At 34.0% G+C, this 15946-nt stretch overlaps 1 protein-coding gene across 3 annotated transcripts in view; it reads left to right on the top strand.

Annotated features, from left to right (window-relative positions):
• Nucleotides 1-14875, top strand: part of LOC144971149 (uncharacterized) — a 17513-nt gene extending 2638 nt beyond the window's left edge. For 2 of the 3 annotated variants that reach the window (XM_078911609.1, XM_078911608.1), the window contains exons 2-11: nt 66-181; nt 456-545; nt 1229-2551; nt 3035-3140; nt 4069-4547; nt 5463-5594; nt 6180-6302; nt 8084-8359; nt 8838-9095; nt 11465-12273. In XM_078911609.1, the coding sequence (XP_078767735.1) occupies nt 86-181; nt 456-545; nt 1229-2551; nt 3035-3140; nt 4069-4547; nt 5463-5594; nt 6180-6302; nt 8084-8359; nt 8838-9095; nt 11465-11707 (3126 nt within the window). In that variant the 5' untranslated portion in view covers nt 66-85 and the 3' untranslated portion in view covers nt 11708-12273. Of the gene's footprint in view, nt 1-65; nt 182-455; nt 546-1228; nt 2552-3034; nt 3141-4068; nt 4548-5462; nt 5595-6179; nt 6303-8083; nt 8360-8837; nt 9096-11464 lie in introns of all 3 variants that reach the window. The other variant, XM_078911607.1, reaches the window with a different exon arrangement.
• Nucleotides 14876-15946: the final 1071 nt, after the last annotated feature.

Consider the following 15946-nt stretch of genomic DNA (forward strand, 5'->3'; position numbering starts at 1 on the left):
TTTCGTCCTTATTTTTGTATTTTCTTTTTTGTTTAATAGTTTTTGCTTTTCTCTAAAACCAACAGGTCATTTTACTTGAAATTTGATGGATTCCGAGGTAGTTCAACCAGGCTCAATGCCTAATACACTAATGCAAGATGATGTGGGTGCAGACTGCAATGAAGAAGGGGCTAACTCTTCGGTGAGTTGTTTGCTTTGATTTAAATAATTTGAAATTGACTCAGGGTTCTCTGTCCTTTTAAATTAGATATTTTTGATTATATAATTTTTTCCAGAGCAACCAACAATCTCAAAATGTTTTAAGATATTGGTCATTTACCCTGAAGCTGTTGCGAAAGCGAAGTTTAGTAGCAATGAGTATGAGCATGCATTGTGTATCAACAGTGAAGATGGACAGGATTATACTTTGAAAAGAATGGTTTTTGAATTTTGTGGCAATTTCTCTTATTTTTCAGAAAATTGGATCTTCTAAACAAACCAAAAGTGGAAAGTTAAAAGGTGTTAATGGAGGTAAAGTGAGTGATGATAAAGAAAAATCTGGAGAGGTTTGTGTGAACTTATTATTTAAAAAAATAGATTTATTCATTCTATTGTCATTTTCTTCTTTTACTCTAACTGTTGGATGCCTTACTGTTTAGTGATCCTTATTTATGGTTACCGTGCAAATTTATGATTATGACTAAAAGTAAAAGGCAAATTAATCATTGCAATAAAAACTCTTGAATGAAATTGGAGGTAACAGCTGGATCAGGATTAGTTCTCAGCTAATTTGGACAATTTTGATTTTAACTTTTTGTTCTTTTTGTAATGTTTAAAATGCTCCAGACAGATGCATTTTGGCACAAAGTACTCTCTGCCATGCCTAAATGAGACTATGTACCCATTCCCTGCCTTGTGTCCTCTAGAACCACATGGAGCCTGTGTAAATGATCCCAATTTCTATGGAGTTAAATGGGCAGTCAGAATCTACAATTTTTCATTTTTTTAAAATTCACTCAAAAGTTTTGAGGACCATCTGGCAGGAGAGTTAAAAATTAATAGAAATCTTAAAATTTATTTAATTTTTACAAATGGTAGAACTCTATAAATAGTGAATGCAGTATGGGCAAATGCCTTTTGAAAATTATCTCAATGAACTTAAAATTGACTTATAGTTGATATACCACAGTAATGCATTTTTGCCTATCCATCTTACATTTGTAACTTTTTATTCGCTACTATTTTTCAGACTGACAACAAGACAAGATCAAAGGATGGCTCTGATTGTGACATTAAAAATAAGGAAGAGGCAAATGGTGTGAAAGAAGAATCAAAGTCTATAGTAGGCCATGGTCTTGCTACAGATGTTCCTGATGAGATGCAATTGCCTGGATTCATGCATACTGATCAAACATTGAAAGGAAACATAGATCAAGAAGATGAAGATATTGATATCAAGACTAAATCCAAAGGAAAAAGGCCAATAAGGTCACCAGAAAAGTTGGCTGCTGCCCGGAAAGCAGCAGAAACCTCTTTTGGTTTTGATGAGGATGTCGAAAATGTAACATCTACAGGGAAAAATGAAAAAGAAAGTTCTGGAGGCAATAAGAAAGGATCCAAGAGTCCAAGAGGTGGAGATAGTGTAGAAAATGAGGAAGCCAAAACCCCAAGGAGAGGAGGAAGGGCAAGAAAGAACGCATCTGAATCTGAAACCCCAAAGCCAGACAACGATGACGTAGATGAAGAGCAAGAGGAGGATGAGAAACCTGCTTCAAGCAGGAGGAGAGGCCGGCCTCCAAAAAGGTATGGTGAAGAATCCCCAATTCCAAGCAAAGTTGAAAAAACAAAAGGCATTGAGGAGAAAAAACCTCGAAAGTCAGCTAAATCAGTGGAGGATTCGTCAGATGCGGATATTCCAAATGTGGAGGCAAAATCCGAGACTGGGTCAGCTAAGAGAGGTCGTCCTAGAAAAGAAGTGGAGGAAGAGGAAACATCAACCCCTGATGCTGCTAGGAAAAGAGGAAGATCAAAGAAAGAGGATGACATAGTAGAAGATGATAAAAAGGCAAAGAAACAAATTTCCAAAGTCATTGAGAAGGAAGAGCCAGTGGCTTCACCATCCTCTCGCGCAACAAGAAAATCTTCATCTAAAGATGGTAAAAGGAAGGCTGAGGAAACAGAAGAGGAGGAAGAAGAGGATGAGGTTCAGGAGGTTGTTAAAACTCCGACCCGAGGAAGAGGCAGACCACCAAAGTCTATTGTCTCCACCCCAGATGTACATACTCCTAAATCACAAACTGCTACTCCAGAGGTAGCTTCACCAGCAAGACGAGGAAGACCGAGAAAGGTAAAAGAGGTTGAAAAAGAAATTGAAGAAGAGACAGAAGAGGAAGAAGAAATTGAGGAGGAGGAGGAAGAAGAAGAAGAAGAAATAGAAGAATTGGATTCACTTGAGGAGATGGAAGATGACGATATTGAAGAATACATTCCAAAGGGCAAAAAGAGAGGTAGAAAAGACAGTGCAAGGTCAACTCCTGCATCAGCTCGGAAGAAGCCCCGGTCACAATCAGATGTAAGTTGTAGCTCTTAGAATACATATCCCTTTTTTGTTCAAATTAATGGTTAATTTTGGTTGTTTTTATTTTACTGTCTTCTAATATTTTGTTTCCTTTCATCAAACGTCATAAGAAAGACTATTTGATTTCCAAGGAAGAAAAAAAAATCACATTATATTGTACTTGTACAAGCCCTTGTCATTTTTTACATCTATATATTGGACCTGTAAATCCTATTACTATTATCAAAATTTAGACTAACTAGGATTAGTTACCAATCAAGCCACCAACCTTCTTTAGTCTTGTGAAACGTGAAAAAAAAATGATAGAAAGAATAGGTCTAAAATAAAGTTTGGTTAAGTTCAAACTATGTTGTTTTCCAGCATTTATTTAAAGGTCTGATTTTTAACCTGAAAAGAAAATCTAAATGTTTTAAGTTTGAATGGTACTTTTTCATTTTGTATTTATAATTGTTGTTTTGTTGTTTTTTTCATTTGCAGATTGTGGTTGTTCCCTTGGGTATGAGTAGTGTCAAAACTGAGCCAAAAGAAGAATCTGAAGAGGTCATTGATATTAAACAAATTCCTGCAACTTCCCAAAACTCTGGTAAGTTAATTGAATATAATTTCCCCTGATCTATGGGTTTCTTTTTTTTTTTTTCAGATCCGTCTTCAATTTTATAAACACATCTTTAAAAGGAAAAAAATAATTCATTTGGGATTTTAATGCCTATCAACTTGTTTCAATGTTGTATATCACGCCACCCACAAACAACGTGACTAGTGTTGAATCTGGATAGAATTTAGAATAGGCTCTTTTTCTTACCCATCTGTTCAGCAATGATTGAATTGCTGGGTCTTGTTATTTCTGCTGAAAATTATTTTGCAATAGACAAGTGTCCTATCATACGTGTAGCAAGCAGTTGTTACCATCTGTTTAATATTACACAAACCAGGATAAAATTTGGCTTGTGGTTATGTATGTAACAATACTATCCAGATTTATTGGGATAAATTTTCAATCATTCAAATATTTTTGGACACCCGAGCTATGGTAACACAAAGTAAAATGGAATTATATTCATGATTTATTTGTTTATATTTCATAACTATACTATACCATTCTATGCCTGAATAGCACCAAAAATATATATCTTATGACTTGTATATGATGCAGATTTGCCTACTATTCTGAGTTTCCTGGAATCATCCAGCGAAATCAATGTTTATACCACAAATTCCACTGTAATTCCACTGTGAAACAGATATTTATCTCTAATGTGTAATATTATTCCGGATTTTTGCTTTTAAACATTAACATCTGGGTTGTTCAAAATTGACACAAATTGTGGTCTTTTCATGATTCAGTTTTTTTCATCTTAAAATTTGCTCTATGTCAATATGTAGATTAGACTAGACAGCTCTGATGATGCTGTAAACCTGGTATTCCCAAATTTGTCCCGGAAATGTGTAAAAAATAACAGTTGGCCCACAAAATATGGAAGTTCACTTATTGTCCAATTTCTCATTTACAGGTGACCGTTACATAGACAGCTTAGATGACAGCCATGGAATAGAAGAGTTGGCAAGCCCTTCAAAGGAAATGGTGGACAATTCTATCTCCACTCAAACCATGGATGAGTTTGTGGAAGTGGAGACTATCTTTGTCTCAGCCACACGTAGATCTGTTCAGACCCAAACAGACCCTCGATTAAAGAAAAAGAAATTTGGCCCAATCAATCATGATGCAGGGATTGATGCTATGGACTTTGACGAATATGAAGATGATATGTACAGACGGCGAAGACGTCCCAAAATTGAAGAAGATTATGGCCTATTTGAAGATAGTGGTAGAAGAAAGTCTATCAGACGCAATACAGAGGAAGCTCTGAAATGTCCTTTCTGTGACAAAGCTTTTATTGGATTAGTAAAACACATCAAAGGGAAGCACAGAGAGGAGCATCTTTATGAGGAGGAGATGAGAAATGCTAAATGGAGAGAAAGAATTATGAAGGTTGGTATTTTCCTATAATTTAACCCCCTGTTTTTTAAAGTCAAATTTGCTAGTGGCTTCAAATCATCTGTACTTTCTGACCATTACTTACTGCTCCAATGCAAAAATTTTTCTGTATTTTCCGTGATTTGCGAAATAAAATTTAAATGAAAAAAAAATATGTGAAGTGTTAAAAGCTTCTAACATGGCCAGGCGATACTCGAAGTTGCCCCTTGAACTCGCACCACACAATTTTCCTTTGTGAACATGGGCATTGGAGACACTGGTAATGCTAATTATGACCTAAGATATTGATTCAACTTCGCTTTTGCTTATATACACAGAGTGGTTTAGAAGTTTTGACACTATTCTAAACCATTCTATTTTTTCTCCCTTAAAACTCATTTGCTTTTTATTCACACTTTGACTTTTGGAAATTTGTGTAACAAACAAAATTCCAAACGTGATCCACTAGTTCTTGCCACTTTGTGTCTGAAGTTTTAGATCTAATTGTCTCTCCACCTTAAAGTCAAGAAAAGATGTGATCAAGCACTTTTCCCTTTATTACTCATTATTATTGATCAAGCATAAAAAAACAAAAAATTTTTGAATTTTTTTTTTTGCAAGCATCAGAGTTTAATTTTTTCTTACTCAAAGGGTACATGTAAGACTTGTGGGATGGAAATATATTCCTTGACAATCAATGGCAATCAGTTTACTTCAGCTGGTTTTTGGGAGTTAGTCATCAGTGTCAATTCCATCCAATAAGAGCTATATCTAGTGTGGCTTTACATCAGATAGAATACTCAGTCTTTATTTAAGTACAATACTTAATTAAGCATCTCAAAATAATGCATTGAAATGAAAAGGATTTTTTAAAATGTATTTATTTTATTTATTATAATTTTCCCCCTTTATATAAACAAATCAAAATAGGTCTCCACTCTTGGTATAGAAGATGCAGGAGAGACATGTACTGAGTGTGGCAAAGTAACCAAAAATATGAAAAGACATATGGAGCTTCATCAGCAAAATAGAATGCAAATACCATGCCCTATTTGTTCAAAGGTTTGTTTATTTTTATCTGTCGTTTAAAAATTTTTGTTGTTGTTTTTGTTGCTTTAAAAAAAATTAATTTATTCTCTTTACACCATAGAGGTTTTCTGCTGATGAGCAGCTGGTTAACAATTTGCTTTTCATAATAACTTATTCATCATTTGGTATACACTAGAGTGGAAAACATGCTCAGAATGCATTATTTAATTGTTGGGTTATTCTAATGATTCTGTACTCTTCCAATACATAATGTTGCACAACATTTCTTTTTCTGGTACAGTCTTTCTCTCCGTACATGTTTATTTATATTAGCTTGTCCATTGTCGTTTAATGTCATTGTATTAAAAAATTTTTTTTATTTTGTCAGGGATGATGTGAAAAGATTTTAAAGGTTTATGCTTGTTTGTAATTTTTAAGACTTTCCATTTATCTGTATGATATTTCATTTCCCTCTCTTTTTTCTATTTTTTCAAACTATCAAGGTCTTTCTGCAAGATTTTGACTCTTGCTATTTGGCTTTCATTCCATTTTGTAGCCGGTTTTATAAACATCTAACCTTTAAATTATTTTTTTTTTACAATTACTTTTATATTACAGGTGGTATTGAAAACTGGTATGAGTTCTCATATGAGGACAGTTCACTCTGGGAGAAAGCCATATAAATGCCCTCATTGTGATTATGCCTCTGCATTCAGGGGAAATCTCAATACCCATATTAAGGTGAGCATATGGATGACTATCATTACATTTATCAGACATCTTAATTTCCAAATCTTTAATTTAAAGTTTAAATGGTATCTGAATCTTGAGATGGTTTTGTCATCTTTTGCACACTTTAGAGAATCTAGCTTCTGAAAGAAAGATATAAGGATAGCTTAAAACAATATTAATAGATATTCACGCTTTGTCAATATGGACAACTATCATCCTCCCATTGTGGGCAGGGAGGCACTTACTGTGTTGCGCAATGTTTTATGTTTTGTTTTACAAGGCAGTTAGGTGAGTTCAAAATTAGTACACTGGTAGTGTGCGCTTGGAATCTACATCCTATTTGAACCAATTCCCCTTTGCCTTACTTTTTCTTAAGTGCTTTAATTTGTAATTCTAGAACTGTTTCCAATCCCGTTTTTTTCTTCTTTTTTTTTACTTGCACTGATATGACCTAAATGTGTTGCAAGTAAAGCCCTTAAAAACAAACAAATCAAATAACCATCGCCAACCCCTCTCCCCAGTGAAACAAATTTTAGATTATATAGACTTATGCTTGGTTTGACGTCTCATTGATTGTTTTAATATTAACTGTATCCTCACGCTCTGTAGTTACAGAGCAATTTATTGAAACATAGATCGATTTTGACCTTTGAGTTAAAGATGACTTGTTAGGTCCATCACCTCAGGTTCCAATCTTGTAACAGTCAGCAGCATATGGTATAATTTTGGTCATTGTCATTATTCAATTCTCCAGTTCTTACAAACAGGACAAGTCATATTTGTGTGGTGGCCCAGGAAAATCCAACTGAACATAGCAATCTATGAAAATGAGATAATTAATTGCAACACGAAGCTCAGGCATTGCTGAGTATTTTACAGTTTATTCTATCTCCATGTGCAGATTTTCCCAGGCATGGAATGTGTCCTAAATTCATGCGCACCACGTCTCATTGAGTAGCTGATGTTTTGACTTAAATATTTATATCAAATACATAGGTTGTGGGTTCAAAAATGGAGTTTGAGTTGAAGAAGGGATGGTTGACGTAATTTCAATATTTTGGCCTCGCGTTTCCCTGTCTCATACCTGCTGAATCTTACGAATTTTAGAAAAATTTTGTGGCCAATTACTTATTTTAAATTCTCAGCAATACTTAAATAATGATAATAATAATAATAATAATAATAATAATAATAATAATAATAATATGGTAATAATAATGATAATAGTAATAATAATGATAAGAACTACTACCTCTATTACTACTACTACTACTAATTATTATATGATGATGATAATAATAAAGCATTTCTACAGCGCATAAGCATGACGATGTAATGTTAAAGTGATCATCCTTCTCAAATTGTGGTCGTTCGAACACAAGTTCAGAAATCACGAATTTCCTTGTCAAAGTACTAGAAAATGACATAGAAATTACTAAATTTGAAGTTTTCAATTTGGCAGGTCTGCTGTCTGATGTGATGGAAGGGTGATTAAATTATTTATTTTGAGCATTTGTAGTTTGTCCTTAATGATTTTCTTAGTTTTAATTGTTGGTGGAGATCTTCCCTGTATCTCATTTTCACTTCGTGTGACTTTGACTGGGGTTTTATAGGCCGCCACACATTTGATTGATTATCCATTCGTGTTGATAATTGATTAGAATTTTAAAGAGTCTTGGGGATGTACTTTTTGAGGATTTGAATTCTTTAACTGAGGCAATTTTAAGTGGAAGAAGAAGGTTACTGTTGCACTATTATGATTCCTAATTACTTTCTCTTTTTTCTTTAAGGGCATGCATTTACATACACGCCAATACTTGTGCAATACTTGTAAGGCGGCTTTCAAGACTCTGGGAGCTCTTATTGGCCACACCAAACGGGTACATGAGAACTGGAAGTCCCCAAATCAAAAGATATTCATCTGCTCAGTATGTGAAAAGCGATTCACTAAGAAGTACCATGTGGATAGGCATATGTTGATCCATACTGGGGAAAAACCACACAAATGCACGGATTGTGGCAGATGTTTCAATAACAAATCAAATTTGATGAGTCATATCCAGTTGGTAAGTTGGGTTATCTTCTTCAAATTGAAGCCAGTTGAAGTTAAAATGTATATGATTATTGCTCTCTGGCATGTAGCACTTACACTTGCTTTGGGTGCACATGATGTCCAAATTGGACTTAGAAACTTTTTAAAATGAGATGTAAATTTTCATATTTATGTTTTATTGTAATTTTTAAGCTTTACCTTTTCAAATTTGTTTGATTCTTTGAAATAATGAAAATCTGCTAATTAATGCTTGCCACTTAAATTTTAGATTTAATCTTACGTTCTTTAGAATTTTTAATGTATAAAGGTTTAACATAATGTACAAAAGTTAATATTATTTATTGATTGCCTAGATAAGTTAAAATTTATTTTTAAAATTTGTTTTTTATGCAAAAAATGGGGATTCATGTTTCATGAACAGTATATTATTCATTATGATTTGCAATATTGATACTTCATTACCAAGCATGCCTCAATCTTCATCCATGCAGGTCCATAAAAAATTATCCCCTTACATGTGTGACATGTGTCATGAAACCTTCAAACGCAAGAAACTTTTACTTGAACATATTGGGAAAATCCATGTTGCCCACGGTGAATCAGCCAAGGCTATGCAGGCATATATTCGAAAGATAGAGGAGGCCCCAGATGATGATGAAGATGAAATGGGTCAGCATACCATTACTATTGCTCCTACTGGATCCTCACATCACGAGGCAGATGATGGAACCACAACTGTATATGCTCAGGTGAGACTTAGCGATACAAAACTACACATACCTGCCAACTTTCAGCTTTATGCGGAAACATTCCTAATTTCACTCTTCCTTTCCACCATTGTCTCTAAAATTCCGATTTTGAAAGAAAAAAAAAGTTTTATTGATAAGAAAGGTTTGGGGTGGTGAAGAGATTGCCAAAAGGTAGGCAAGTAGGACAATTAATTGTATCAAATGCAAGTAGGGACCATAAATGTTTAGTATAAAAGTCTGTTATACATTGCTGTTTTCAGCTTTCTTTTTAATGTTTAATTTAAGATACTTAAAATTTTACCTTGATCTTGTCTTTGACCTTAGATGATTATTTACTGCTGTTTGATTGAGAATCTTAAAGTAATCTGTTACGGAAATATATTTTTAACATTATTGCTACATTTCTCCTTTCCAAAGGAGTAAAGCATTGAGTCATGATTCAAAATTATTTTGTGTTTATCAATTGTAAGCTGACATCTGTTTGGATGCACACATATCAGACCTGCCTACTACACATATTTGATTTGTATTTATACAGTTTTGGGGACAAAGTATGGTTTAATTCTGATTGGTTTTCCTTCAGATGCTAATTGTTACTTCTCAGAACTGGAAACATGACCAAATTGAACTATACAGGGTGTCCAGGGAAGTCGGAAAGTTGGATATTGGTCGGAAATGTTGGAAATAATGAGATTGGGGGTGAAATTTCCTGTAAAATGAGAAAAACGAGGAATTTCTTGCTTAAAATGAAATATCAAAAATGTATGAAGGACAACTGCTGTGCAGAAAATTTTATTATTTTACTACTACAACTGCCACCACATCATCATCCCTATCACCAACACCACTCACAAATGCAACCACAACCACATCATCATCCCCATCACTACCACATCCCATACCATCACTACATCTACCACGTCATCATACCCACCACCACAACTACTCCAACCACCACCACATCACCATGCCTACCACCAATGCCACCACTGCTATAACAACAACCACATCACTATCCCTAACTTTACCATTATTACTACAACCACTATACCATCATCATTCCTACCACCACCACCACTTCACTACTACAACTACCATCACATCATCATCCCTACCACCACGATTGCAACCACTGCCACATCATCATCCCTACCACCATCACAATCACCACTACTACAACCATTACAAATAACACTACACTATCATCTCTACCACTAGTGCCATAACTTACTACCACATCATACCTACCAACAATTCATAAGAGTATTTTTTTAAAGTGAAAATGGGGGTAGGTGGTGGCTCTTGACATTGTATAATCACATGGTACCATTCTCTAAGTAGATAAGATTTTATATGTTGCTGTCAGTTTTTAAACTTTTGAAATTTCTCCGAATGTTGTCAAAAAATTTATAGATTATAGTCTCATGGATGGGTCATGATCTGTGCGCTGAGAAATTTCCTCCTTTTTGTGACCAGTCATTTTCACCTCTGCTCTTACTTTGAAATATGGATTGTATTGAGGTGGTAAAACCTATTTTAAGTAGGATTGTCTTTTTAAGCGTATAGAACACTGTGGGTATGGCAAGAATTGATAAAATACTTGGTAGGAAATTTCACTTCTAGGTAGGAAATTTTAAGGTTGGATTTCCCTGGACACCCTGCTATATTGCAACAATGATTGAAACATTCTTTAGTTATCTTTTATATATTAATTATCAATTTCAAAATAATAAAATACACAGATATTTTTGCCTGTGGCTGATCTTGTGAGGCTGTTTCAAAAGGTAGTTGTTGTGACATTTGACACAAAAAAGACAATATTGAATTATTTTAGAAATATAATGAAGGATTTCTCTTTCATTACGTTCTCTAGTTTGAATGAATGATTAAAACAAAAAACTAGGTAGCTGCTACCAATATTATAACACTAATAGCGTTTTAAAGTGTTGATAAAATGAGGACAAATTGAAAGGCGCAACTGTCTCCTCACTTTTCCAGCGCTTTGGAATGCTTCTTCTGCTGTAATGTTGGTGCAAAGCTGTCAATGTAAAAAAATTAAAAAATTCATGATTGAATGCAGAGAATGAAATTAAGAAAATAACCAATTTTTACTACAGCTTTTCAAAATAACTTTGTAGCCATGTTTTTTGTGTCAAATGTCATGAAAACGACATTATGGCACAGCTTCATATTACTGTAGAGGCAGATTTTGGATTGACAACAGAACCTAAACTAGGTCAGAATAGTCGTATCAAAATATGCCTAAAGGAAAGAAATTTTGCACACATTTTCCTCATTTTATACCCGGTATAAATTAACATGCAAATTGCTAATACTTATCTATTTAAATTATTTCTTCAAACAATCAGGTATCTGATGGTACTTACCAAGCGATGGTGGCAGATGCCTCTAATGTCCTCCAAGGTCAGACATTCACCACCTTGCAGACAGAAGGCGAGGAGACTATCATTATTGTCCAGGCCGCTGACCCCAACGAGGTTACACACGCCATTGTTGATGGTGGGGATGGAGAAGAGGTCCAGTTTGCCATGCAGAGTGGAGAGGAAGGGGCACAGTCTGCTGATGGCAATGCTATTTTTACAACCATGTAAAATGGGAATTTAGAGATTAACCATCCTGCGAGGTTTATGGTAAAACTATTTTTAATGAATACATCAAAATAGGCTATAACTGATTATAAAAACTTTATGATTTAATTTAAATACTTATGTAATATTAGATGCGGATTCTCAAAGAACTCTAATGTCAGATTTGTGCAGATAATCAGAAATTGTTTAATTATCAGAAAGTCAGAGGGAAGCTTTTTTTTTTTGGTTGGCACTTTCTCTGTCTTTGAAAAACTATTTGTTAATTCTATTACATTGTGTAGTCATGTCAATGTCACTTCAGTAAAAAAATTATCAAAGTTCAGAAATATTATTATGTCACTGTAAGGGCTAGTTTTTGGAAATAATTTCATTTATGATAGTTTATCCTTTGAGTAACAGTAACATTGGCTTGCACCAATGCAATTCCAAAGAAAGCATGAATAAGACGCCTCCCTCCCATCTTTATTAATTATTACTCCATTGCAAGTAGAAGTCGTCTCTTGATCACTGCTATGTCTATTAACCCTAGTTAGGTAATAATGCTCAATTTTCTTGGAATGAAACAAAAAGGAATTCATCAGTTTTTGATATCGTTTTTAGTTTTAAATAACGAGGTGGTTTTATTTGCACATCTACATTTATGCCACTGTATTTAATCTTGTACGTGTTTGATTATACTTAGATTTGCATCTAGATGTGTCCCTTTTTGGTGGGGATTCTTTGTTATTCCATCATACTAAATATTTTGAAGTCTCAGAATAAGGTCATTGCTATTTGAATATTTTTTTTTTTTTTCAGTTTAAATAAATCCCCTCCCCCCTCCTTTTAAAAAAAATAAAAAATATGGGCACTTACCATAACAGGTAAACATCAGATATATATTTATGTTTAACTGTCTCAACAATTTTTCTAAATCCTTCTGAATTAACGTGTCAACAAATATGCAGCTACCCTGTAGAGATGCACCACACCGTCACAGACACCTCATATTAATATTCTGCTTAATAGGGCTCTGCTAGTGTGTTACTTGTACAGTTATAATTTAATTGGTAAATATACTTTTATATATACAAATGGGGCTGTTCCAAATGTCGTTTTTTTTTTTTTTTTGGGTGAAGTTCTACGCAAGGGGACATAAGCATTAAGTTGATTTTAAAGTTTGGGGAAAGTTTTGTTTCAACTTGTTTTTCTGGGGTGAATAATTGAAAATAGTAAAAAAAAAAAATCGGACAAGTCTAACATGAAAAACAAAGCAGGAACTTTTCAAATGGTTGATAATTGTGGACAAATGTTATATTTTGTCAACACTTTAAAGAGCAATTACTGCTATACTTTTGGTGAGTCCCATAATGTTTTAAAATTATTTTTCATTCCTTATCATGGGGAAGCTAATATAAATTTAATTTTTCCACAGCTTTAAAACTTAGAAACTTACTTACTTAAAACTTAGTGTCAATGATTTTTCCTGTCAGATGTTTTTAAAAAACGAATCTTTGACACATCCACAGATACATGTATTGGATGTAAATTTCCGGGGCGGGGGGGGGTGTTCAAATTCGGATTCCTCTTGATAGGAAAATTGATGAATGGACAGTAGGGTTACTTACCAATGGATCAGCATTTAAGTTTGAACAATATCACAGTTCTACAGTACGGTGACAAAACAGCTCTTTTTCATTTTTAACCTAAAACTTTTACATTATATATTATTAGATTAAAATGAAAATCAACTTGTTCTAGTTATATTGTCTTGAGCCATGGATTAAAAGTCATAGATTTTTTAGTTTTTGGCAAGCTCTTGGCTAATTTGATTAATTGATATAGTAAAGGTAAAAGTAAAAGGAAGAGAAATGTTTTGTCAGTGAATAAGGAATCTGTTTTGAATTTAAGTGTTTTCAAATATTGGATTAATGTCATATTGGATGAGCATCTTTCATTTGAGTTGTGTGGATATAGTTTGTTTTTTTTTAGTTTAAAAAGATATTCAGATATTTTTTAGAAGAAAGCACATATTTATGTTTGTTTCCTGTGGCCTCTTTTGGTTTGGCTCAGAAAATGCTGAATGTGGTATGAAAGGACAGATGACTAATAAAGAAAAAAACAACCTGTGCCACAGAGTAAAACATGGGTAAACTATCAAATGGGACTAGGGAATTTTTGGCGGTGAAATGAATTGCTGTTGGTTGTAAGTCCTTTCTTAAGAAGAGCAAAATTCTACTTTAGCTCACTACACGTTGAATGTTGCCTGAAGTAAATTCCAGATATATATTTAAAAAAATTATTGTTCAATAATCCACGCTGAAACCTGTCTTTCAGTGTTAATATTTCAATTTCATTTTTTAACCGCATCGTACATACTCATGTTGCCATTAGTTCCCTCTTTCTTGGTCCTCCATGTATATTTTTACTTGTAACTAAATCATTTATTTTCTTACCCTCTTTTTTTTGTGAGTGGATTTTGTATATTTTCTGATACAATAAATAATTATATAAAATTAAAATGGATTATTTTATAATTTAAGCAGTGATTTGTTTTCAATCCAACATTTGATATATCAGTATATTTTATTGATTTTTAAATGTAGACTGAATACGAGACTAATATGTACAAATACTTTTTTTTTTTTTGGGGGGGTGGGGGGGGGGGGGGGGGGGGGGGGAAGCGTTAGTAACGTATTGCAGGGTTTGTGGGGATTTTTCTTCTGTTATTGTTTTTAACAATTGGATCTGATGATATCCTTCTTTCATCCAGAAGTATGGGGCAGGAGGTAGTCATGTTTACTTGCTGCTTGATTGTCTCACACATAACAATTCAAAGCAATCACTTGTATTGGTTGACTTTCTCACAATTGATATCATTGGCTATTTCCATGATTTCCCTGTCATTATTTAACACCGGTATGTATATAGAGAGATTCAGTGTTGTGTGTATGACACGCAGTGTAAACGTGGATTTGGAGTGTTGTTTTCCCATTGAACGAAACAGATTATTTATCAACTCATGGCCACTCTCTCACAAACATTATCTCATCGCAATGCTGTCATTTGGTTGGAACAGAAATGTTTTTGAAAATGTTAACATGTTTTTGTCATGATTGAATTATGTAATTAATTTATTATTACTGTTATTGACTATGAAATTTTTGATTAATAAAACAAAACAAAAACTACCGAAGATAGTTATTCTTTGTATTTTGAATTATCTTTTTCTTTTTGATTTTTTAAACCTTTTTTGTAATGCCTGGTGTTGACATGACCTTATACTGAAGGTTTATTTTATGAGAGCTATTTAACTCATGTAAGCAAATTTTCATTTACTTAGGTAGCAGGTGCTGGGGACAATGAAGGATGCTTTTCTTTATGATTTGAAAGGTTTTCAATGAAATATATGTGGTCATGTCTTAACCCCATTTCTCCGTTTTTAGGGGCTCATGGTATGACCTATTCCCCTAATCGCTTGTCCCTTTCGCTGTGGCATTGTGTTCTTGTCCTAGAATGAACCAATTTGGTTTCACCCATCCTAGCTGGAATCATTTTCTTAGACTTAGACTTAAAGGGAGGCTGTTGGATGTGTATGTGATTTCTAATCTAAGAAACATGTGATTCTTGTAAATCATCTCTCTGTATCATTGTGAATTATTTGTATAAGAATTGTGAATTGTCGGGGATTCCGTAATTGTATCTGTGTGAAACTTTGGGTGGTCTTAAGTTGGCTATATGGATAGATTGTTGCTGCTGATGGGGCCTTTTGTCCTTCCTTCCACAGTGGAGAAAGAGGGCACTTTGTGTGTCTTCTTCGATCCCCACATGTGTTTTCCACTTGCTTGTCTTTTCTTGGAACGAGATTACTTGCTTTTGCCCAGAATCCTTTACAGGGAGAGTGTAAATGTTGCTGCTCGAAGCTCGAAGAAATAAATAATAAATAATTGAAATTGAATGTAAGCTTCAATTTAATTACAAAAACAGATCAAATGAACGTTTCGGGTTTCTCCTTTATCAACAAAACAGGATGGATGAAACACTACAGATGAATGAGATAATGTGGTAGTGGCGTTGAACAACACATCATAATCCCTACCACTAATACTACCACCACATCATTATCCCTACCACCATTACTACTACAACCACCACTACTACTACTACTACTACTACTACTTCTACTACTACTACTACTACTACTACTACTACTACTACTTCTACTACTACTACTACTACCACCACCACCACCACATCATCATC

The sequence above is a fragment of the Berghia stephanieae genome, chromosome 4 (genome assembly GCF_034508935.2).
Source record: "Berghia stephanieae isolate SIO BIC M18660-M18661 chromosome 4, UCSD_Bste_1.3, whole genome shotgun sequence".
NCBI lineage: Eukaryota > Metazoa > Mollusca > Gastropoda > Nudibranchia > Aeolidiidae > Berghia > Berghia stephanieae.